Raw genomic sequence first — 23770 nt, 5'->3', positions numbered from 1 at the left:
CCCCTCTCCCTCTCTTCCCCCTCCCCCCTCTCTCTCTCTCCCTCTCTTTCCCTCTCTCTCCCCCTCTCCCTCTCTCCTGCCTAACCAGGAACAGGGGTGGGAGGAATCTCAGCTCATTGGATCATTGGATAAGAGCACATGTTCTGTTCTCTCCGAAGATCCAAGTTCAGTACCCAACACCCACATCCGGAGGCTCACAACCTCCCTTTACTCCAGCTCCTCCGGTTCTAACCTCTGGCACCAAACGCAGATACATATGCCCCCCCACCCCTCCCCCGCGCACGAACCTACATGATTTAATTGTTTTTACTTTTTAAAAAACTCCTGCCTTCACTTCAAGAAAATAAAAGCCCCCAAAGCACGGCTTTCTAAGGCATACTTCCTGGAAAGTAAGGAGCGGTTCTGAAACGGGCTCGGGTGGATTAGGTCGTTAAGTGTGTGTGCCCTTGAGAGCTCTCGGCCTCTGCGAGCCTCAGTTTCTCTCTATAGGAAACGGGCTGCTGGCCTGGCGTGTGATCTAGCATCCTGCAAAGTGCTCCATGCATTGAGAAACGCACGTTGTCACTCGAGGCTGAGACTGTCCCTTCGGGGCGCCGGACAGCCACGCGTGGCCTCTCCCCCCACCCCCTCACCCCCGGCAGCGCGCGGAGGCCTCCCGCCTCCCCGGCCCGCACCTCGCTGAGGAAGCGGGTGATATCGTAGACTCGCCCGTGGATCACCATCCACGTCTCCTCCGCCGAGTTTCGCTTCGCCACCTCCTCCAGCCGGTAGTAGGTGACGGAGGGCTCGGAGCCCTCGACCTTCTCGCCGCTGCCGCTGGCCTCCGGGGTCGCCATGGGATCCGAAGCCTTCGCCGCCGCTATCTGGGATCCTACCGCTAACTTCCTTGACTCGCCGGCCCGAGCTCGGCCCTCCTCGGCTTCCGTAACCGGGTAAACCTGGTCCGACGTCCGGCTGGCCAATCGGCGTCGTCCAGCCCCTCCAACCTTGCCAATCAGATACCGTGATTTTGGACCGGCGCCTAAACGTGGCCGGGTGACAGGTGTCACCTCAGGAGAGCGTTCTCTCTGCTCGGCCCTTGGGCAGGAAGGGCCCTAAAAGAAGAGAACCGGTTTCCAGCGTCTCGTTTCCCTTCCTGCCACCCTGGGTCCCCGAATGGCCGGACCCGCTTCTTCCCTCGATCTTCCCATCCAGAATTGCAGCCCCCGGGGTTTCAAGCTTTGCTGTCGTCCCCCCCCACCCCCCAGACTGGTTCACTGTAGGCTCCCAAAGGCTCAGCAATTAAAATGGGCGTGGTGGCCTCTACCTTCCTTGCCCAGAGGTTTGGGATGTGTGTTAATGAGAGTGTGTTAAGAGAGGTGTGAGCCCAGCAATCCGCTGTGTAAATCACCACTGGCGTTGGACTCCATGGCTCCTAGGTACAAGGCCTTAGGATGGCAGTTGGGGCAAAGGTAGATGTCCCCAAGTTTCTTCCACTACTGACAAAACAATCTCTAATCGAATTCTTCAGTGATCGGGGCTCACCTACACTGTTTTAGTTTCTAAATGGCCTAAAATAGGATTCACGTCAAATGACCTTTGCTAAAAGTCTAGGTAATTTGGAATTCTAAGTTAATGTGCAAGGTTGTGAGCCTTTCTCTTTAACTGGGGTGAAAACTAATAGGCTGATCATCCTAAAATGTTTTCATGGTGTTACTCATGACTCTGTAAACTATTTGCAACCTCTTTTACTAATATTTTATTGTTTGTATTTTATTTTGTTTGTTTGTTTAGAAATGTGTCAGTATGTAAGCCTGGTTGTCCTGGAACTCAGAGGCCTCTGCCTCCCAAGTGCTGGTTTAAAAGTGCACCACCATGTGCCATGTCTACTTTCCATATCCTACATCCCTAATTACACATACTATGTGCTGTAGTTTGCTCTGATGGCTGTCATAAAACACTGACCGAAACCAGCTTGAGGAATAGAGGGTTTATTAGGCTTGCAGGTCATAAGCCATTGTCTTAGTCAGGGTTTGTATTCCTGTGCAAAACATCATGAGCAAGAAACAAATTGGGGAGGAAAGGGTTTATCCAGGTTACACTTCCCACATTGCTGTTCATCACCAAAGGAAGTCAGGTCAGGAACTCAAGCAGGTCAGGAAGCAGGAGCTGATGCAGAGGCCATGGAGGGATGTTCCTTACTGGCTTGCTTCCCCTGGTAGTCTTATAGAAGCCAAGACTACCAGCCCAGGGATGGCACCACCCAATATGGGCCCTCCCCGATTGATTACTAATTGAGAAAATGCCTTACAGCTGGATCTCATGGAGGCCTTTCCTCACCTGAAATTCCTTTCGCTGTGATAACTCCAGCCTGGGTCAAGTTGACACAAAACTAGCCAGCACAGGGAAAAGGCACCACTATGGAGGCTCAGAGCGCTTGCGGAGCGGAAATGGAGGCTCAGAGCGCTTGCGGAGTGAAAATGAAGACTTAACAGTTCCCTTCCTCAGCTTCGCAGTAAAAGCCAGGCAGGCCTTCCTTCACATGCCTGGCATTCTAGTTCTGGGGTGGAGGTGGAGGAAGGTGGGTCCTGAGAGCTCGCTGGCCATCTGGTAGAGCTGAAAACAGCAAGCCCCAAGTTCAAGAAGAGCCTTTCTTTCAGGGAACCGGAAGAGGAAGGACAGACGGAGACACGTGACGACTCCTCCAGCTTCCTTGTGCATGTGTCGGAGTGAGTGCACAGATTTGTGAACCGCCTAGCCCTACAAAAACAATGAAAATGAAACGCATAGCAAAGATCTTGCTCCTTGTATCGCCATTCTCCCTCAGATCCCATTATAAAACCTGTGAGGCAGTAAGTTTTCAGAAAAAAAAAAATTTTTTTTTTCCGGAAATGTTGTACGTGGCTGAATTTAGGGGTTGTGGAAAATCCTACGGATCTTAAAGGTTTGCCCTCATGGTGACAGAACCCCAAAAGAATTGCCTCCCTCAGATTGGCCTGTGCTTATCTGTAGGGCATTTTCTTGATTGCTAATTGATGTGGGAGGACCCAGACCACCATGGGCTGCACCATCCCTAGGCATGCGGGCCTGGGCTGTATAGGAAAGGTGTGCAACAAGAGTCTGAAAGGTGAGCCAGAAAACAGCTCCTCTGTAGCCCATGCTTCAGTGCCTTCCTTGAGTTCCAGCCTTGGCTTCCCTGGATGATGGCTGCTGTACTGGCTGGTTCTGTGTGTCAACTTGACCCAGGCTGGAGCTATCACAGAGAAGCTTTAGCTGAGGAAAGGCCTCCATGAGATCTGGCAGTGGGGCATTTTCTCAATTACCGATCAAAGCGGGAGGGCCCATATTGGGTGGTGCCATCCCTGGGCAGGTAGCCTTGGCCTCCATGAGATCCATCTCCTGCTTCCTGACCTGCTTGAGTTCCAGTCCTGACTTCCTTTGGTGATAAACAGCATCGTGGAAGTGTAAGCTGAATAAACCCTTTCCTCCCCAACTTGCTTCTTGGTCATGATGTTTGTGCAGGAATAGAAACCCTGACTAAGACTCCCCCCTACCTTTAAAAGGTACATTCATTTACTTATGGGGTGAGGTAGGGAGGGGTCCCTATAGAGGTCAGAGGAGAGCCTGTAGTGGTCAGTTCTCTCCTACCATGCAGGTTCCAAAGATCAAACTCAAATCATCAAGCTTTCTGTAAGCATTTTTACAAGCTGAGCCATTTCTCTGGCCCCTAATTTGTGTGTGTGTGTGTGTGTGTGTGTGTGTGTGTGTGTGTGTGTGTTGTTGTTGTTGTTGTTGTTGTTGTTGTTATTGTTATTGTTTGGCTCAGGATCTTATGTAGCCTAGGCTGGCCTCAAACTGTCCTTGTAGCCAAGGGTGACCCTAACTCCTGATTCACCTAGCTCCATTTCCTGGGAACCTGAGATTAAATGTGTGTGCCACCACTTCCAGCAAGAAACAAAGTCTGGAAACTGAAGGTATAAAGACAGAATGCTAGTCTATCATGCCTGAGGCCCCGGGTTCAAGTTCCAGTTCCAGTTCTGAACAAAAGAAAAAAAAATCCAAAAAAACCAATTCTCCTCCAAAAGAAATAAAAAGATAGACTCACAGGCAGGCACACACTGTGTGTGCCCCTGCCTCTGTGTATGCATGTGAATGCGTTTGTACATGTGCATGCATATGTAATTTAATTACTAGAGATTATTGTCAAAAGCAGTGAAAACATATTTGATAAGTGAACAGCCTGAAAGGGACTTCAGAACATGTGACCCTTCTGAGGGTTCTCTGCCACACATGCAGAGAGACCAGTAGGTCTGAATATAGAGCCAGAAATCAACAATTTTAGCAAGCGTTTCCGTTGGTTCTCATGCAGTTTGTCTATGAACAGTGTTGAAAAACACTGAATTTTAAATTACGATAAAAATACCTTTACCATTCATGAGTTGATTTACTTAAAGCACTCTTATCATTTCCTGTCTACCCCCTTGTAGTAAAGTAAGTGCAAGGCCTTGAGAGGATGGAGTGGGGAAACCTCTTGGCAAAGGGAGAGGTGGAAGAAGCTTATTTGGAGTTTGTCCAAAGCAAAAGTAGATATGCCATTAGGGTCTGAGGACTAGGATTGGGATTTCAAAGGCTGTTAAAGGAGAGGCCTCTAGTAGCAGGGACCCCCACCATCTTTCCCAGAGGGATGTCGGTAAATGATAGGACCTCAAAGAATGAACATACTACAAGCTGGGAGACTGGACTCTACCTGAAGGGTAACAGATTAACAGACAGACTTGAGCCCCAACATGGAAACTATCCTCTCTGCCACAGATCTCTCCGACAGCGACCTATGTGAATAGGCCAGAGGAAGCTTCTAGAATGTATTGGAATCTGAAAAGCACTGAGCAGACGATGAATATTCATGTGACAAGAGTGATCATCATTATGGTAAATAAAATTATTAGATTAAAAAAAATTATTAGGCTGGGCGTGGTGGCGCACGCCTTTAATCCCAGCACTCGGGAGGCAGAGGCAGGCGGATTTCTGAGTTCGAGGCCAGCCTGGTCTACAGAGTGAGTTCCAGGACAGCCAGGGCTATACAGAGAAACCCTGTATCGAAAAACCAAAAAAAAAAAAAAATTATTAGACTAAAATGTTTTAGGCATGATTACCCACACCACCATTAATCCCTGCATTCAGGAAACAGATAGGCAGACATCTCTTAATTCAAGGCCAGCCTGGTCTACATAATGAGTTCCAGGCCAATCAGAGTTACACACTGAAACTCTCTCTCCTAAATAAGTAAATAAAACAAAAGTTTTTGAATTATTAAAGTTTCTGGAGGGTGGGGGTGATTTGTTTTAGTTTCTGTATTTGTTTTATTTTGTTTTGTAATTCCAGCAGGTAAGTTGCAAAAATATGCAATGAAATCCCATATAATTTTCACTTGGGCTCATTGATTGTTAATATTTTTATTTTATTTGTTTGTTTGTTTGCTTGCTTGCTTGCTTGCTTGCTTGCTTGCTTGCTTGCTTGCTTGCTTGCTTAGACAGGGTTTCTCTTTGTGTAACCTCAGCTGTCCTGAAACTCACTCTGTAGACCAGGCTGGCCTCAAACTCACAGAGATCCACCTGCCTCTGCCTCCTGAGCTCAGGGATTAAATGTGTGCACCACTGCTGTCTGGCTAATACTTTTTTTAATATTTCATTTCTCTCCCTGTTTTTAATACTCTTGTTAATAGTACTGAACTATTTCAGACATTATGATCTTTACTTCCAAGTAATTCTGCATTAACAATCATGCAAAAATATTATTTAGGCAGCTGTGGCAGCACTCAGGAGGCAATGGCAGGTAGATTTTTCATGAGTTCAAAGCCAGCTGGATCTATATACCAAGCTCTAGTCCAGGCAGGGTTGCATAGTAAGACTTTCTCTCAATATATACAATATTTAAATTTATCTACTCAGGAGCCTAAGGCAAGAGTTATTTGAGCCCAAGAACTCAAGAGTTCAAGGACAGCCTGGGCAATTCAGTGAGACCCAGTCTCAAACTACAAATATAGGACCACTGAGATGCTTCAGCACAGAGGTACTTCAAGCACAGAACACACATATAGAGAAATAAAATGAATAATTGTAAATGTTTTTAAAGGCCAAAAAGATAAATACAATAATAGCAAATCCTATTATCTATTACTCTGTATCATTTTATAATATTTTTGAGGTAGAGTATGTTACAGACAGTAAGGGCCACCACATATGTCTTTGTTTTGTTTTAACTAAAAAAGGGCAGGGGGATCTTGAATCTGTCAAATGTTTGTAGTTAATCCTTTTTATAAAATTCAAATTCAATTTGCTTTTTTCTATTTTTTTTATCTTTTTTCTTGCTTTCTTTTTTCTTCCTCCCCCCCCTTGTTCCCCAAATAGGATATGGTGATTTGAATAAGAATGGCCCCCATAGGCTCATCTAAGTTACCAGAGAGCAGCACTATTTGAAAGGATTAGAAGGGTGAGGAGGTGTGGCCTTAATGAAGGAAATGTGTCACTGGGGGTGGGCTTTTGCCAAATATCACTTTCTTGGTCTGCTGGTCAGAATGTAGCTCGCTCTCATAGCTCTCAGCTACTCCTGCACCACCATGCCTCTTCCAGCCATGCTCTCTGCCACAATGATAATCCACTGTAATCAAGCTCCCAGTCAAATGTTTTCTTTTATAAGAGTTGCCTTGGTCATGGTGTCTCTTCCCAGCAATAAATCAGTGACCAAGACTCAAGATCTCTATTATATAGCCCTAGCTGTCCTGGAACTCGCTGTGTAGAATCTTCTCGCTTTGTGGCTTGCCTCCAAGTCACAAAGCCACTGCCTCCTGAGTGCTGGGATTAAAGGCATGTACCATCATGCCCAGCTCCTTTCTCCCTTATTAGAAAATATTTGTTTCTTTTTTCTGTATTAGGGGAAGAATGGAGTGACCAGGTACATGGGCAGTTAGAGGACAACTTTTGAAAGGAGTAAGTCCCAGGAACAACACTCAGGTCCCCAGGCTTGGCGGTAAGCCACCTTCACAGGCTGAGCCATCTCACTGCCTGACTTCTTGACTTTTCGAGACATAGTATCACTGTAGCCCAGGCTGACTTTGAATTTTGAACTTTCCCTTATCCCGCCTCTCTCAACCTCCAGATGCTGGCATTAAAAGCATACACCACCATGCCCAGCCTCAATGTGCTAGTTTTTAAAAAATATACTACAATTACTTATTTATTTATTTATTTATTTATTTATTTATTTATTTACTGGGGTGGGGAAGATCATGTCCATGCCACAACACATCTTTGGAGCTTTGAGGACAACCTGCAAGAATCGATTCTCTCCAACTATCCTGTAAATCCCAGGGATCAAATTCAGGTCACCAATTCTGGTTGCAAGAGCCTTTACTGGCTGAGCCATCTTGAGTCCTGCTAATGTTCCGTAGCGTCTTTGTATTCATGTATTCATGAAAAATCTTAATCTATAGTTTTCTTTCCCTGGCTGCTTTAATTTTTTTTCAAGCTCTTTGAAAAGCATTTAGAGGAGCAGCAGTCTGTCCGTTAAAATTCTCAGTACAGGGGCTGGTGAGATGGCTCAGTGGGTAAGAGCATCTGACTGCTCTTCCGAAGGTCCGGAGTTCAAATCCCAGCAACCACATGGTGGCTCATAACCATCCGTAACAAAATCTGGTGCCCTCTTCTGGAGTGTCTGAAGACAGCCTCAGTGTACTGTACTTACATATAATAAATAAATAAATCTTTAAAAAAAAAATTCTTAGTATAGTGCCGGCTGTAGAATCTTCAGTTAGAGCTTGCTTACATCCCGGAAGATCAGGAGGCGGAATTATACGGGAGATTATACTTTCTAAACATTATAAGAGGGATCCACTTCTCAAGTGACATTAGGAGGAAGACAGAACCATTTAAAACATTTTCAGTATCACCATTTCATACTGTTACGTTTATGTACTAGGCGATCCTCTCCCCAGGCTGTACTGTTACGTTTATGTACTAGGCGATCCTCTCCCCAGGCTGTTAAAGTCAAAGGAATCTTTCTCACCCCACTCCCCCCACTCCTTCTCCTGGGTCCTGACACGCGTGCTCGGTGATTTACTTCAGAGCAGGTATCATGTGAGGTCCTGCTCCAGGAGAATCATTATTTATTTTGCAAGACTATTTTATTGATTTTTTTTGTATAAAAAGTAGAATTCAAACAGAAAGCCTCCGTGGCAAAGCCCAATCTGTTCCTCAGGAAAGATTCTTACCCTGTCCCATGTGGGCAACGGGATGCGTTCTCCTTCCTGTTAGAGAAAAGGCAGCAAGTGGGGTGCTTCTGGACGAGAGCTGATACAAAATCACCCTTCAGGAAAGAGCTTTTCTTTTCTTTTCTTTTCTTTTTCTTTTTTTCTTTTTTTTTTTTTTTTAAAGGAGAGAGAGCCTTTCAACCTAGAGAGTCATGACCTGGCTTTGACTGGTAAAGAACATTAGAAAAGTAATCCAAACATTGGTGGCACATGACTTTAATCCCAGCATTCAGGAGGCAGAGGCAGGAGGCAGATCTCTGAGTTGGAGGCCAGCCTGGTCTACAGAGTGAGTTACAGGACAGCCAGGGCTACACAGAGAAACCCTGTCTCAAAAAAAAAAAAAAAACCATACAAAAGTACATTCTACCAGAAACAGCCTGGTGGGGCCTTCAAGAGAAGGGCTGATTCTCTTTTAAAATGTTGAGAGGAATGACATGATGAGGAACATCTTAAATCACAGTAAAACAGGGTCACCATGGGCAGAGGGATGGGAGGAGGCCCAGGGCAGAGCCTCCACAAAGGAAAAGAATCTGACTTTTAGATCCTTTCAAGGGGTTATAGGAAGTTTGATTCAGTGTGGCACTGCGTAGAGGAGCCAGGTATTGGGTAGAACCGTAAGTTCGGGACTGTAAAACCACAGCACAGACAACTTCTAACTCAATGTCCCAGAGAAAGGGGCGGACTAATATTTTTCAAGCTCTGTGATCTGGCTCCAACTTAAGGGGGCAGGCCGATGGCCTAACACTTCCCTGTTGGTCATCCTCGAAACCTCGTCTTTAAAGCCATCACAGCCCATCACTGTCTTTTACTCTTCCCAGGACCAACCTTGAGACAGCCGGTGGCTGGGATTTCAGACAGTCATCCCAAAGCTAGGCATCCAGCCTAATGGTAGGTTTGGTTGTGGACCTTCTGTGGCATAATTCCTACCCTGAGGTCAGGCTGGTTTCTCCCCACCTTTGCCTCTGGGGGAAGCTGTGCCAAGTAGGCTCTGATAAGAATGCCCACGAGGCATTAATAAGAAGGTTTTCTCTCTTGGGCTCAGCCGCCTGGTTTTAGAACTCTTCCTCCTTCCAGGGTTTCCCTGCTTATTTTTAACAGGCACCAAGTCTGTTTGCCTTTCAGAAAGCAAACACAGGCCGCCAGGGTGACTCCATGACAGAGCACATGCAAATCCCTGTGTTCAGACATCGCTGTGTCGCTGGCCTCAGGCTGCCCCAGAAAGCCATCCTCGGTCACTCACCTCAACAAGACAATTTAAACGAACCAAATAAAAAGTGGGAAGCAGAAAAGAGAGACAATGTATTCAGTGTGGCCATACTGGAAAGAGGGACAAGGAAATCTGGTGAAACACACTCACCATTCCAGCTACTGGGCCTCACATGAAGCTGAGATTTAAGTAGGGGTCCAGAGTCATGAGTGTCTATTCAGTCCAGGTTGAAGAGTGGCATTGCCCATCACTGAGCTTAAGTCTCATCTTGCAAGGTGGTGTGACAAATTATTGGCACTGTGAAATCTCTCTCTAGGAAACAAGTTGTCCTAGTTACTAGGATTTCTATTATTGTCAAAACAAGTTGGAGAGGAAAGGGTTTATTTGGCTTATCCATCCACATCGAAGTCCATCACTGAATGAAGTCAGGACAGGAACTCAGACAGGATTGGAACCTGGACGCAGGAGCTGATGCAGAGGCCATGGAGGGGTGCTGCTCACTGGCTTGCTCCTCATGGCTTGCTCAGCCTGCTTTTCTACAGAATCCAGGACCATTAGCTCAGGACTGGTACCATCTACAGTAGGCCCGGCTCTCTCCCAACAATCGCTACTAAAGAAAATGCCCTACAGGTTTGCCCGCAGCCCAGTCTTACAGAGGCATTTTCTCAATTGAGGCGCCCTCCTCCCAGATAACTGTAGCTTTTGTCAAATTGGCTTACAACAAGCCAGCACACAAGTTTTCCCTGTTGCCGGTGGAAGGCTTCAGCCTTTTTCTTCTCAGTGCATGGACTTCCTGGGAGAAATCCCAGGTCCCTGGAATGCCTTGTTTTATAATCTGGTAGCCTACTTCCTTATCCATGCTCCACTTCTTAAAGGTTTCACAACTTCCCTAAATTGCACCACTGACTGGGACCAAGTACTCCAGCTATGAACCTGTGGGGGACAACTCACATCCAAGCAATAGCATCCCATCTACAATATTTGTTTAACTCTTAAACATTTATCTCTCTGTGTATGTATGCACATATATAGGCACACATATGGTCATGCACGTGCCACTGCCCTTGTATGGAAGTCACGTGACAACTGGTGGGAATTGTTTCTCTCCTCCTATCATGTAGGTTCTTGAGATCCAAGTCTCTAGTCCCCAACTTTAGAAGATACACACACACACACACACACATATGAGCTGAGACTATAGCTTAACAATAGCGCTCTTTAGCAATGGTAAAGCCTTGGGTCTTCCTCAGCCCTGAAAAGAACTAGACTACAACAGATGATGGGATAGAAATGTCTCTTCGCCGGGCAGTGGTGGTGCACACCTTTAATCCCAGCACTTGGGAGGCAGAGACAGGCGGATTTCTGAGTTTGAGGCCAACCTGGTCTACAAAGTGAGTTCCAAGTCAGCCAGGGCTATACAGAGAAACCCTGTCTCAAAAAACCAAAAAAAGAAAGAAAAAAAGAAAGAAAGAAAGAAAGAAAGAAAGAAAAAGAAAAGGAAAAAGAAAAGAAAAGAGAAAAGAAAAGAAAAGAAAAGAAAAGAAAAGAAAAGAAAAGAAAAGAAAAGAAAAGAAGAAATGTCTCTTCATATCAGACATGGAAATAGTAATGAGGTGACCTTCTATGGTATCTGGACAAACTAATAATTAAACGCTTTGCTACGAGTTTTTCCGGGACAGCAATAAAGCTAAAATCCAAACATAACCAAAGACTTTAGTACAAGCAAAAGTAAACACAACTGTGTTAACTCAAAGTTTGGAAACAGGGAAACAGGCTGGGGAGAGGGCTCTGTGGCTGGAGCTCTGGCTATCCAGGCCCGAGGACCTGAGTTCAGAACGCACGGAAAAGGACAGACCCTGTGAGGACGCGCCTATCATTCCAGCACCGAGGAGGGGAGGCAGATGCTCGGTGCTCCCTGGCCAGCCTTCTAATCTACACAACAAGCCCCAGGGTAACTGAGAGACCCTGTCTCAATAAATAAGGTCCAGGAAAAACAAAGGAAACCTGACATTAATTTCTATCTCCCACATGCAAATAGATGATTGCCTCTCTCTCTCTCAACAACTGTAACAATTAAAAGCAAGAGCAACAAATAATGCAACAACAAAAGCACAAGAGTCAAGACAAAAAAATAAATGACTTGAGCCTTGTCAATATTACATTTTCTTTCTTTATTATTATTTTTGTGTGAGAGTGATGTGTGCTACGTGAGTATGGGTGTGGGCGTGTGGTGTATGCTGAGCTGGTTCCCCGCCTTACACCATGAGAATCTAGGGATCAGGACTGTGCCACAAGCACTTTTATCTGCTAGACCATCTCATAGACCCGACATGGTCAAAATTATTTAAGATTTATTTATTTATTTTATGTCTGTCGCTGTCCGCCGTCCTCAGACACACCAGATGGTTGTGAGCCACCATGTGGTTGCTGGGATTTGAACTCAGGACCTCTGGAAGAGCAGTCAATATTCTTAACCACTGAGCCATCTCTCCAGCCCCAGTCAAAAAAATTTTTTTTTAAAAAAAAAGCTCTTCAAAGAATACTCTCAAGAAAACAGCTCATAAAAAGAGAGGAAATGTCCAGGCAATGGTGGCACATACCTTTAATCCCAGCACCCAGGAAGCAGAGGCAGGAGGATCTCTGTGAATTCTAGATCAGAGAATTCTGGTGTACAGGAAATCCAGGACTACAAAGAGAAAAGAAAAAAAAGGAAAGAAAACGAAAGGAAAGAAAAGGGCGGGGGGGGGGGTCGGGGAGGAAATTTTGGGAAGTCATATATCTAACGTAAAGTAATTGTGTGTATATAGACTCTGTAAAGACTTCTCACAATTCAACAGAAGATCAATAACCAGGAGGGAGAGCTGGATCAGCAGGTCAAAGTGCTTGCTACGCAAACCTGCGTTCCTGAGTTTGATCCCCAGAGCTAAGGTAGGAGAATCAACTGCCGGTGTCAACATCTAGTACAGGCATGCGCTTGCGCGCACTCACACTCATCAGTCACACACACACACACACACACACACACCAAATAAATGTAAGTAATTACAAGCAGGAGCTGGTTCTGGGCTTCTGCCACGTGGGTCCTGGGACTCTGACTCAGGCCATCGGGCTTGGCGGTGAGCGCTTTTACCGTAGCCACGAGCCATCTTACTTGCCCAATAGATTTAAATCTAAAGCTGACCAATACGGGTTGAAGAGATGAGTCAGTGGTTAAGAGCATATATTGCCCTTCCTGAGGACCTGAGTTCCATCCCTAATATCCACGTCAGGTGGCTCACAACTGCCTCTAACCCAGGACATCCGACAGCTCTGACCTCTGTGGGCACTTGCATATGTGTGCACAGTCGCCCCCTCCTCCACACACACAATTAAAATAATAAAAATAATTCTTTAAAAAAAAAATGACCCAAAGCAGGCTGGGAATACAGCTCAGCAGTAGAATGCTTACCAAGTATGGACAAAGCTCTTGATTTGATTCCCAGGGAAGGGTTTGGGTTTTCAGATTAAAAAGGAGGCTCTGAGACAGACCGTCCTTTTAGGGATTATTAGAAGAGTTACTAATGCCATAGAGAGACAGGTGGACATCAGCGTGGCCAGGGCTCACAGTGGCCAGGCCACATGGCAGAGTGGCAGTCACGGCTTACAATTTCATAACAAAAGGGGTGGCAAAGAGCTAGAAAAGTTCCCTTGGGCTGGGGGTGGGGACGCAGTTAAAGAGCACTAGGTGATTGATAAACATCTTTCCTGGCTGGCTGTTACTGGAGGTTAATAAAGCATGAATCTCAAAGAATCTAGAGAAACAAGTTAGTCCTAAAAATGTAAATTATCTCCATTTAACCCAAATTGAGGAACATTACAAAATGCCTTGGCTAACAGTCCTGGGTCTTGTTCCCACAGAGAGGTGGAGAAGGGAGCAGTTGGCATTCTTGTTGCTCTTTCCTCATGGACAAGGGTAGCATCTTCATGGGAGCAGGGGGGACGACTGTCTCTGGTATAAGGAATTCTGAGAAAGGATGTTGTCAACATGACTTCTAGTGACGTTCTCTAAGACACAAAAGTTAAAAAGACAAGAGTAGGAAACCATGCTTTTTTAATTAGGACACAGGCAGTTTCAGTAATGAAGGTCAGCGAGCAGCCACAGGGCAGACAGAAAGCAGAGGAGCTTCAGACTCTGAGTGAAACGGTCCAAATGTCAGAGAAGCCTCCACCCGTGCCCACCAATATCCCTCTTCCTATGTAACATTTCCCCTCAAGAGTCGAGACCCTAAAACCACTCAGCAGACGGACCTTAAGTCAATCTGGAAACTTCTTGCTGAAACTGGGACACATAATGATTTAGGGTGTCCACTGTCGCTGACTTCCGGGCATTGAAGGACAAACCTAGGGGATCCAGATGGGCAGAATTAGATTGCCACAGGATCAGCTAAATGTGGATTGACTGTCAACAAGAGTAAATAAAATTAAGAATCAGCTGAGCACACAAAGTCCAAAGATTAATAGTCCCACCGGTGAGATTGTAACAGAGAAGCCAAAAAACACAAGGTCCAAAGATTAATCTGGTCACTATCGAGAGTCTAAAGGATATAATCCACCCTGTACTGCAAGCTGCAGAGATTTAATCCCAAAGCTGTCCATCAACAGGGTGAGGGTGTTTGATGTGGTTTCGGTCTCTTTTTGTAGACCTTGTAAAGCAAAAGAGACATTAGCAGAATTATCAGGATTATGCAAACAATATTTCGTTTACAGTTAGGAAAAGCATGAGTCTTCTCCTCTAATTACAGCTGGGGAGGTTTCGATTCTCCACCTGGTTCATCGGCAACACACAATCAAGGTTGATTTAGTGGGGAGAACCTTAAGGCCCCGATCATTCATCTCTTTTAAAGGATACATTAGTTCTGTAGGTGTTGTATATTTTTTAATAATTTCTTTATTTTTATGGACATTGGTATTTTGCCTGAATGTGTGAGGTTCTCAGAACCTCAGAGCTACAGGCAGTTGCCAACTACCTTGTGGGTGCTAGGAACAGAACCCAGGTCCTTTGCAAGAGCATCAAGTGTTCTTAGCCACTGAGCTAATAAGCCTTTTTTATTTTATTTTTTTAACTAACTGTGTCTTTAGTTGGGAATGAGTTACGGCCTTACTGACTGAGGCTCTCCCTGGAAGCGCAGAGGGCACATCCTTTGGGGTTGACTCTCCTCTTAGCAGAATGTACAATGGTGAGCATCCAGTCAGGAGGAGTCCCGAGGCATCGCCCACCGAACAGGAAGACAGGTGACTTACCAGAGCTTTGGCAACTTTTAAGATATGTCCTATAATCCTCTGGGACCTAAGAACAAGAGTTAAATAGTGTCCCTTTTAGCCTTTCTGTCCATACAGGTACAGACCTTCAAATATGATTATCAGATACCTAAAAGCTCGTACAAAATCCAAACACATTTAAATAAATGTGGCTGAGACATATATTCTTATTTTTTAAAAGATGGTACTCATAAATGCTACTAAGAAAAAAATCAATAACAAGGGAATTCTATTGATTTAAGTTGAACTTTGACCTTAGATAGTCTTAATAACCCTTAATTATTATACATATATCATTTGTGGTCTTATCTTTTACATGTCTCATGTAATTTTTGTACCTTAAGCTTCCTTAACTCTTTTTTTTTTTTTCTATTCTGGAAACGCCCAGCCACCGTAACTGAGGACAAAGTCTTATGTAGAAGTTCTCCTTTATTAAAAATATCTCTTTTAAGGATTTTATTATTTTTTTTATTAACATGGATGGTGGGGATGTGAACATGTGTGTGGGTGTCATGGAGACCCGATGAAGGTGTCAGATCCCCTCAAACCAGAGTTACAGGAGGCTGTGAGCCACCCAGCATAGATGCTGGGACCCGACCTCGGGTCCTGAGTACACTCATTCAACCACTGAGCCATCTCTCCATCCCCCACTAAAGATGCTCTCATTCTTATCGCCTTCTAACCGTCTCTTTTCTTCCTGACTTTTCCTTGTCCTTTATTTTATTTTTAATATCATGAGACATAGTAACATTGACAGATACATTTACCAACCTACTTGGCGATTTACTGTTGAGCCTAATGACATTAGCCTGGGCTCAGAACACTCAGCAAAAGCAGACAAAAAAAAAAAATGTGTAGCCAGAAGGTAGTGTCACAAAAGTGGGGAGAAGAACATTCTATCTTAACCAGAGAAACGCAGGTCACAGGAAAGATGAAGAAAAGCTGTGTAACCAGGAACACCAACCACTGGGGAGGAAATGTTTAGTAAAGCAAATGGATCTGGAAACAGAGAGAGAATGCAGACACGTCTTTGTGGCCACAATCACAGCTGAGATCCTAGCATCTTAGGAAATCAGTGGCTCGAGACAAGCAATTAAGTTCCAAGCCTGGAGGAATACCCAACCCAATTCTGAAATTACCGGACAGGGAACAGAGTTCTCCGAAACTAAGGGCTTTATAGGGGGGGTGGGGGGGACAGAGTTCCAAACTAGAAGCCACAAAAGAGGAGACAGAACCCTGGGTGGAGCGTAGGCCAACCAACGTCCGCTCCAGTTTGAGACCTGTGCCAGGACAGGGACCCCCACCCCCATCCCGGACACTGTTAATGATAATTCTACTACACTTGCAGACTGGCGCCTAGCGTAACCGTCATCAGAGAGACTTCACCCAGCAATGGATAGAAACTGATGCAGAGAGATAGATGCACAGCCAAAACATTGAGTGGAGCTTGGGGAATCCTATGGAAGGGATGGGGGGATTGAAGGAGCCAGAGGGGTCCAGGACTCTAGGAGAAAAACCTACAGAATCAACTAACCTGAGCCCATAGAGACTGAACTGCCAACCAGAGAGCATGCACGGAATGGACCTAGGCCTTCTACCCGTATGTAACAGTTGTGAAGCTGGTTCTTCGTGTGGGACTCCTGAAGTGGGAAGAGCAAGCCGCCTCTGACTACATCGGCCGCCTTTGGATCCCTTCCTCTAATCGGGCTGCTTTGTCTCCACAGAAAAAGATGTGCCTAGTCTTTTTTTTTCTTAAGATTTATTTATTATTATACCTAAGTACACTGTAGCTGACTTCAGACGCACCAGAAGAGGGCGTCAGATCTCACATTACGGTGGTTGTGAGCCACCATGTGGTTGCTGGGATTTGAACTCTGGACCTTTGGAAGAACAGTCAGGTGCTCTTATCCACTGAGCCATCTCACCAGCCCAGATGTGCCTAGTCTCTCTTCAACTTGATATGCCAAGGTCGATTGATATTCATGGGAGGCCTCCCCTTTTCTGAGGAGAAAGGAGGAGGGAGGGCAGGAGGGGAGGAGGGGAGGGGGGGAGAGGGAGTAACTTAATGAAGGAAGTGAGGGGGGGAGAGAGAGAGAGAAAGAGAGAGAGAGAGCAGAGAGAGAGAGAACAGAGAGAGAGAGAACAGAAAGAGAGAGAACAGAGAGAGGAAAAAAAAAAAAAAAAAACCGGAGAGAGAGCCCCATCTGTAGAACAAAGCCCAAGGCTGTTGGCAGAAAGCTGCAGTAGAGACCTTGAGGGCAGGCAGAGACAAGGCTATAAGGGCTGTGACTCAGCAGCTCTAAGCCTCTAAAGTGTAAAGAGTCAACTGGGGGTGGATGGGCAAGCTGAAGAGGAACAGAGACCTACAAAGTCTGAGGATTTTATGATAGAGAAGGTTGTGCCTGAGAGCAAAGACAGGCAACCCCTCACCGGGGTTACAGATTTCCTTACGGTCGATCCTTCTAAGTTGTTTCTGAGTTTTGATCATAAGAGTATCAAATCTCATAAACAGGAAGGTGATTGGTTGGCTATTTAAAAGACTAAGCTAGTTCAAGATAACTCTGGGTTTGGACCTGCAACATTTTAGCTCTCTATACTCACTGCTGAAGTTCCCACAACACAGTCATAGCATAGAAGCATTACGTTTGATATCAAAATTATCAAAGACATTGGATGTTCTTAAGGAGCAAAGAGCCAGGCCATGGTGGCACATGCCTCTAATCCCAGCACTTGGGAGGCAGAGGCAGGCGGATTTCTGAGTTCAAGGCCAGCCTGGTCTCGAAAAACCAAAAACAAAACAAAACTCAAGTTCAGACTGGTTTACAGAGTGAGTTCCAGGACAACGAGGGATGCACAGAGAAACCCTGGAGAGAGAGGGGATGGGGAGAAGAGAGAGGGAGGGAGAGAGAGAGAGAGAGAGAGAGAGAGAGAGAGAGAGAGAGAGAGAGGAAGAAGAAGAAGGAGGAGGAGGAGGAGAAAAGAAGAGAAGAGAAGAAAAGAAAAGAAAAGAAAAAAATAAAAGTAGGCCTCTGAAGCTTACATAAAATGTATTAATGATAGATGTTTATTTAATTATTGGCCTAAAGTACTAGAGATCACAGACATGATAAAATGTTTTAGAATGGACAAATTTTAAGTAGATCTAACTTTTTGTCCAGTAAAATATGGTCCATGATTACTATGTAGTTTTTTCAGGAATGTCCCAAGTATGAATAAATATTTGTAACAAGCTTTTTAAACATTTGTATCTTATTTTTACTATTAAGACAGTCGCTACCAAGCAAACATATTATCCAACAGGGAAACATAGGGACAGCATTCGGAGAAATGTAATCACAGGCTTGAAATGTCTTATTTAGTAGAAGGAAAAAAACCCAAGATCTTTGTCTTTATGAACACTAAGTGCAAATCAGTACTTGAGGAAACCTTATTTGGAAGGCTGGAGAGATGGCTCAGTGGTTAAGAACACTGACTGTTCTTCCAGAGGCCCTGGTTTCAATCCCCAGCACCCGCGTGGCAGTTCACAACTGTCTGTAACTCCCATTCCAGGGGACCTGATACCCTCACACGGACCCCTGGAGGAAAAACACCAGTGCATAGAAAAATAAATAAATCATAAGAGAACTTTATTATTGTACATAAAGAATCAGGCATTTTTATCTGTTTATAACAGAACGTTGATCTTAGGAATTATAATTAAGTTAGTTCCAAAGCCAGAAAAGGAAGAAGAAAAGAAAAAGAAAAGAAAAATTGAAAGCCATACAGTGAAGTCTCTTTGTCACCCTTTATCCAGTTTCCCTTTCCTCTCACCCGGTCCAGACTGTCAAACATGGGCTCTGTGTTTCTTTCCTAAGCTTCTTAATGCAATGAAAGTAAATATAAGAATAATATAAATATAAGAATGCTTACTTTATGACCTATAGTTAGGAAAGACAGTGAACATCGCACAGTCTGGATGGAGTTTGGGGTTTTGTTTTTTTTGGTTTTTTGTTTTTTTTTTTAACTTACCTTAGAAATGTTTAGATAGAGCTGGGGGTATAGCTCCATCATAGAGCATATATGTCTAGCACACATGAGGTATTAGTTCCTGGCCCACCATGCACACCCAAGTGTTTCCTGCTGATGTAGAGACAATGCCTGGTTCACTGACACAGAGGCACAGCTTTGCACAATTCTAGTACGTGTAGAAATCTACCCTAACTTGTATCCTACTGGTTGTCACTTGGGTTGCTTCCAGTCTTTTGCAAGCACGAACAAGACTGAAGTTAGTGACCTTGATCTTACATCATTATGCAATGTACAGAAAGAAAGAAAACCTCTAGGTCAAAGGCATGAGCATTGGCTGTGTTAGCAATCACTAAAACGATATTCTCAGTGACCGCGCGTTGAAGCAAGTTCTCACAGCCTGACACACAGAATACTAATGTTTTTGAGTTACGCTAATCTTACATTTCAAAAAATTGTAAGAGAATATTAAGGTATATTAGTGTTGTGTGTTTCTTTTCTAAGCTTAACGCAAACGCAAGAAAATACAAACATGCTCATTTTATGACTTACGTTTTGTTTTACTTAATGACTTAGCTTAGAAATGTTTTGATAGAGCTGAGGACATAGCTCCACAGTAGAGGATTTGCCTGTAGAGTTTGTATGTTTGTCTGTCTGTTTGTCTTTGCAATAAGGTCTTGCTGTATATTCCAGGCAGTGATAAGCCTTAGTTACCCAAGGGCCTGGATCTATCCCATCATCTATCCCATCAGGCCTGGCTCACGAGACAGTTTTAGAGGATAGCCACCTACCTTACCCCAACCTCACATACATTTATTCCGTCTCAGGTTCAATATCAACACCTAAGTGAGGCCAAGACCTGCCGCTTCCCCTTGGAAGCTCTTCTGTCTTTCGCTAATACATCCTTCTGTCCCCAGCCCCACCCCCTGGAGCCCCTGACCACATGATATCTTCTTCTGACTTGATGTGGGTCCTCAGTGTCTCAGTCGGTGCTTGGTACACAGTAGGTACTTAACTACTTACTGGGTCTGTAAGTGAGCAGATTCTGGAAGTCGGCAAACTGTCTAAAGAGGGGTTTGTGATGATGGAGTGTGAGAAAAGAATTTGACCTTGTGAGTAGCTTAAAAATTGCCTACAGATGGCCCCAAACTTTGATCCTTTATTCTCAAAGCATTTCAACCTCGTAACTTTTTGGCCGTGGACATGAGACCCACCCCTGGTTAAGTTCAGGTTACGGTTGGGGCACTGAAATATTTTCTTTCATCCATAATCACTGGATCAAGGTCTATAAATCAAATAGTTAGGACACAAAACACAAACAAGGTCATAATTTGTTTCTTCCTGCCTGCTGTTTTTCTTGGCATGAAAAAACTCAAGCTTTTCCTGACTAGGGATGGGTAATGACAATGGGGGGGGGGGTGATTCATTAAAAGCAGCCAAAGAAAATGACCTTTTATTTCTTCTCTTTCTTTCCCCCTATTGTCCCAACTCACATTAGGAAACACATTGAATCAAGTAACTCTCCTGCTGATAAGGAATTTTCTTCAACTCTTTGTTCACTCACGAGTTCCCATGATGGGATTCTTGAAGCCAGAGAGGCCCTGGGAAGCATGGATGTGATGGGTAGAGAGACATCATAGAGTCCTGGTCTTTGTTACTTCTCTTTCTACCTTTTCTTAACACAGCTGTCTGCTAAGTTAAAAAATTATTCCTATTCCCAAGGGGTCCTATTCCCAGGGTCTGACCACACAAACAGGGGTCAAATATGGCTAAGGACAACCTCTGGGAACCTCAGTCCTTCTTTGTTGTTATTTAAAGAGGGTCCAGCCTCCATCTCCAGCCTTGGCTGTCCTGCCTGCTATGTAGAAGAGGCTGGCTTCAAGGCCTCAAACTCACATCTGCCTCTTGAGTGCTGGAATTACAGGCATGCACCACCATGCCCAGGGAAACCTCAGTTCTTTATCTCCAACAATCGTGTCAGAAAGCTAGGCCCTTCTTCTCAAATGGATTTCAAATATTTTTAAAGCCTAAAAAACAAAAGAAAGCTTTAAAAAATATATTTTTCATAGAACACATACATGATAATATTAAGATAAATGGCAGACTATGGGTACATATTGGCCTATAATCCAGCATGCAGGAGACTGAAGGAATTTCGAGGCTAGTCCAGGCTACATGAGATCCTGTTTTTAAAAAGAAGAGAGAAGAAGAGATTTTAGAATATGCCATGTTCATCTTCTACATTATTTACAGTTTCCTATTATTTGGACTACTTGCCTATGTAGGAATAATCAAAAAATTGAAAATATATAGAATAAAAAAGATAGTAATCAATCAGAATATTGATTGGCTATGGTGCTCTAACACTTGTAATCCTACACTAGGGAGGGAGAGACAGAAAGGTTGGGAGTTCACAGACATCCTTTGCTGCATAGTGAATCTATTATATGATACCCTGTCTCAAAAAGATAAAATAAAATAGGGGCTACAGAGGTGGCTCAGGGGATGAAAGCATTTACTGTTCTTGTACAACACCTGAGTTCAGTTCCCAGCACCCACACTGTAGCTTACAACCATGTGGAACAGACTGGAGGGTCTCAAGAATTCTACACCCACCTTTGGTCTCCAGTGTCCCCAGGCAGGCCTATTACATACATACATACATACATACATACATACATGCATACATACATACAAAGGTACATACATACATGCATGCACACATATACATATACACAGACAGACACATATACATACATACAAAGTTACATACATACATGCATATGTACATACACATACATGCATATACATACATATACACATATACATATACACAGACACACAGACACACACACAAACATACATACAGGCAAAACACTCCCACACATAAAATAAAAATAAATCTTTAAAGAAAGTAAAGAAAGTTAACAGTAGCTATCCCAGAGCAGAGAGCTTTGGAGCTTTTGTTTGGTTTTAACTTTCATCTTTATACTTTTCTGTGTATTTTCATCTCTTTCCAAATTTTTCCTATTAAATATCTTTAGGTTAGTTTGCCTGCCCAGCCTCCTCCTGCACATTTCTGCACAAGTGGAACAAATTTCTTCTCCCAGTGTCAGATGTAGAAGCCTACAAGTGGAACAGGAGAAGTGGGGGACAACCTCCTCTCTGATCCAGTCAGAGCAAAGCTGTGGAAAAATACCAGGCACGCCACACCCTCCACGTGGCTCTCTCCTTTGTTTAATGGTCCCCTCCTCCTGAAATAACCCAGCTCTCTCACCTGCTGCTGTGAGCAAATATGGCCTTCTTGCCTCCTTCATGACTTCCCTCAGAGCCTGCTGTAGTCCTCCGTTTGTCTCTTATTCCCAAAGCAAAGCTCTCCTTCTGCTGGCGCTGGGGACTCTCGGGGAAGGAAGAGAGGGTGAGGCTGTAGGACCTTGGAGCGAGTAGTTGTGCTCCTGGGTCACTTTGAGAAGGCATTTAATAAACAACAGGCGTCAAGGCTGGGAACGGTGGCTGGAGAGGTGGAGGCAAGACTATTGTCTCAAGTTTGGGGCCAGTCTGTTGTCAGTACAACTTTAAGGACCTAGCAGACCCTGAGTCCTTTGAGAAAGAGTAGAAGATGTTTATCTGATAAAGGCTACAGGTTAGAGAACATGGTGCAGTGTGTGGTCAAGTAGGCATCTTATATCCTAGTTAATTTTTTTTTTTTTTTTTAACCAGAGGTTCTGAGGATTAGTGGACCAGAGTGAAGGGAAAAAGTTGTATCCCTCCTTCACCCTCAGCATCCTTCTCAACCCTTTTCAGTGTTGAAGCCTTGTGTACTCTGCCACTGGATTACCCTCCTGCATCCCCTTCCCAACCTCTTAATCCTCAGACCTCAGGAAAAGGCAGACACTGGACAGCTCGGACCCAGTTTCTCCTGATGCCCTCCCTTTCCTACATGTAGAAGAACACTGAATGGTGTTAGCTGGGGACCCACTCCACACCAGGACACACGGAGTGAAAAGAAACATCTTCCTTCCGAAGGTCGTCTGTCCAGAGGATGCTCTCGGCAACGCTGGGAATGGGGGGTCAGGCTACCCATTCCCTTTACGAGGATGCTATGCCCTTCCTGGCTGTTCTGGGCTCACAGGGCTCCCTACAGCAGGGCCACCGTGAGGCTTTCCACCTGCTGCATGGCTTTCTGTCAGAGGAACCCAGTGGGCAAATATAACTGGAGGAGCAGAAGGCTAACAAAGTAAAAAGGGTGTCCTTAAGGACCTTGGTGGACGCTGCATCTGGTCATATGTGAAATCCGGCCTGGTGACAGAAAAAGTATCAGTTTCAGTTTTCCACACGTGTGGTTTCTGCTCTTAGCACTGTGTGCCCACCCAGAGAACTTGACCTCCCCTTCCCAGAGGGGGCTCGGATTACGAACCCCAAATTCCCATTAGCCATGGAGTCCCCTTTTCAGTGGTGTCCATTATAGGCTTGGAAACGGATCAGGTATTCTAGAAGATTCGAGCAGATCCGGCCGCCAAACTGAAGCAGCGGAGTCGGCTCCATGCCGTCCCTGTCTCTGTGGCTGGGGAAACGTGGGCCAGAGGGCACATGGCTGGAGGGAAAACCAGACACGTGAGTGTGGTAGAATGCAGAAAACGTTGGAGAAGTTGTCTGTGCTCCCTGAGAACAAAGAGCCTGTCCTAACTTCCCAGCCTCCTTCTTTATATAGAAGGGGCCATTGTCGGAGGTGGGAGGGGAGACAGAATCCCACTCAAACTAAATAGGTATTTTAGCAAATTAATCTTCAAAACAAATCAAAACAAAAAGACTAAAAATTTGATGCCAGATGGTGCAGAACTATGTGTAAGACAATAGCTACTAACCTTTTATTTATTCTAATTAATTACATTCTCGAGGCCAAAGGATAACTTGCAGAAGTTTGTTTTCCTCTTTAACCACCTGGGTTCTAGGGATCAAACCCAAGTCTTTGGGCC

General features: G+C 44.6%; 1 protein-coding gene across 1 annotated transcript in view; it reads right to left on the bottom strand.

Moving 5' to 3' along the window:
- Positions 1-917, bottom strand: part of LOC110337249 (cytochrome b5 type B) — a 37029-nt gene extending 36112 nt beyond the window's left edge. The window contains exon 1 of the mRNA XM_021220043.2: positions 675-917. Coding sequence (XP_021075702.1) covers positions 675-836 — 162 coding nt within the window. The 5' untranslated portion in view covers positions 837-917. The remainder of the gene's footprint in view (positions 1-674) is intronic.
- Between the last annotated feature and the right edge of the window lie 22853 nt (positions 918-23770).

Source organism: Mus pahari, chromosome 20 (assembly GCF_900095145.1).
Source record: "Mus pahari chromosome 20, PAHARI_EIJ_v1.1, whole genome shotgun sequence".
Taxonomy (NCBI): domain Eukaryota; kingdom Metazoa; phylum Chordata; class Mammalia; order Rodentia; family Muridae; genus Mus; species Mus pahari.
Note: the sequence above shows the minus strand (reverse complement) of the source record. Positions and strands in the feature narration are given on the sequence as shown.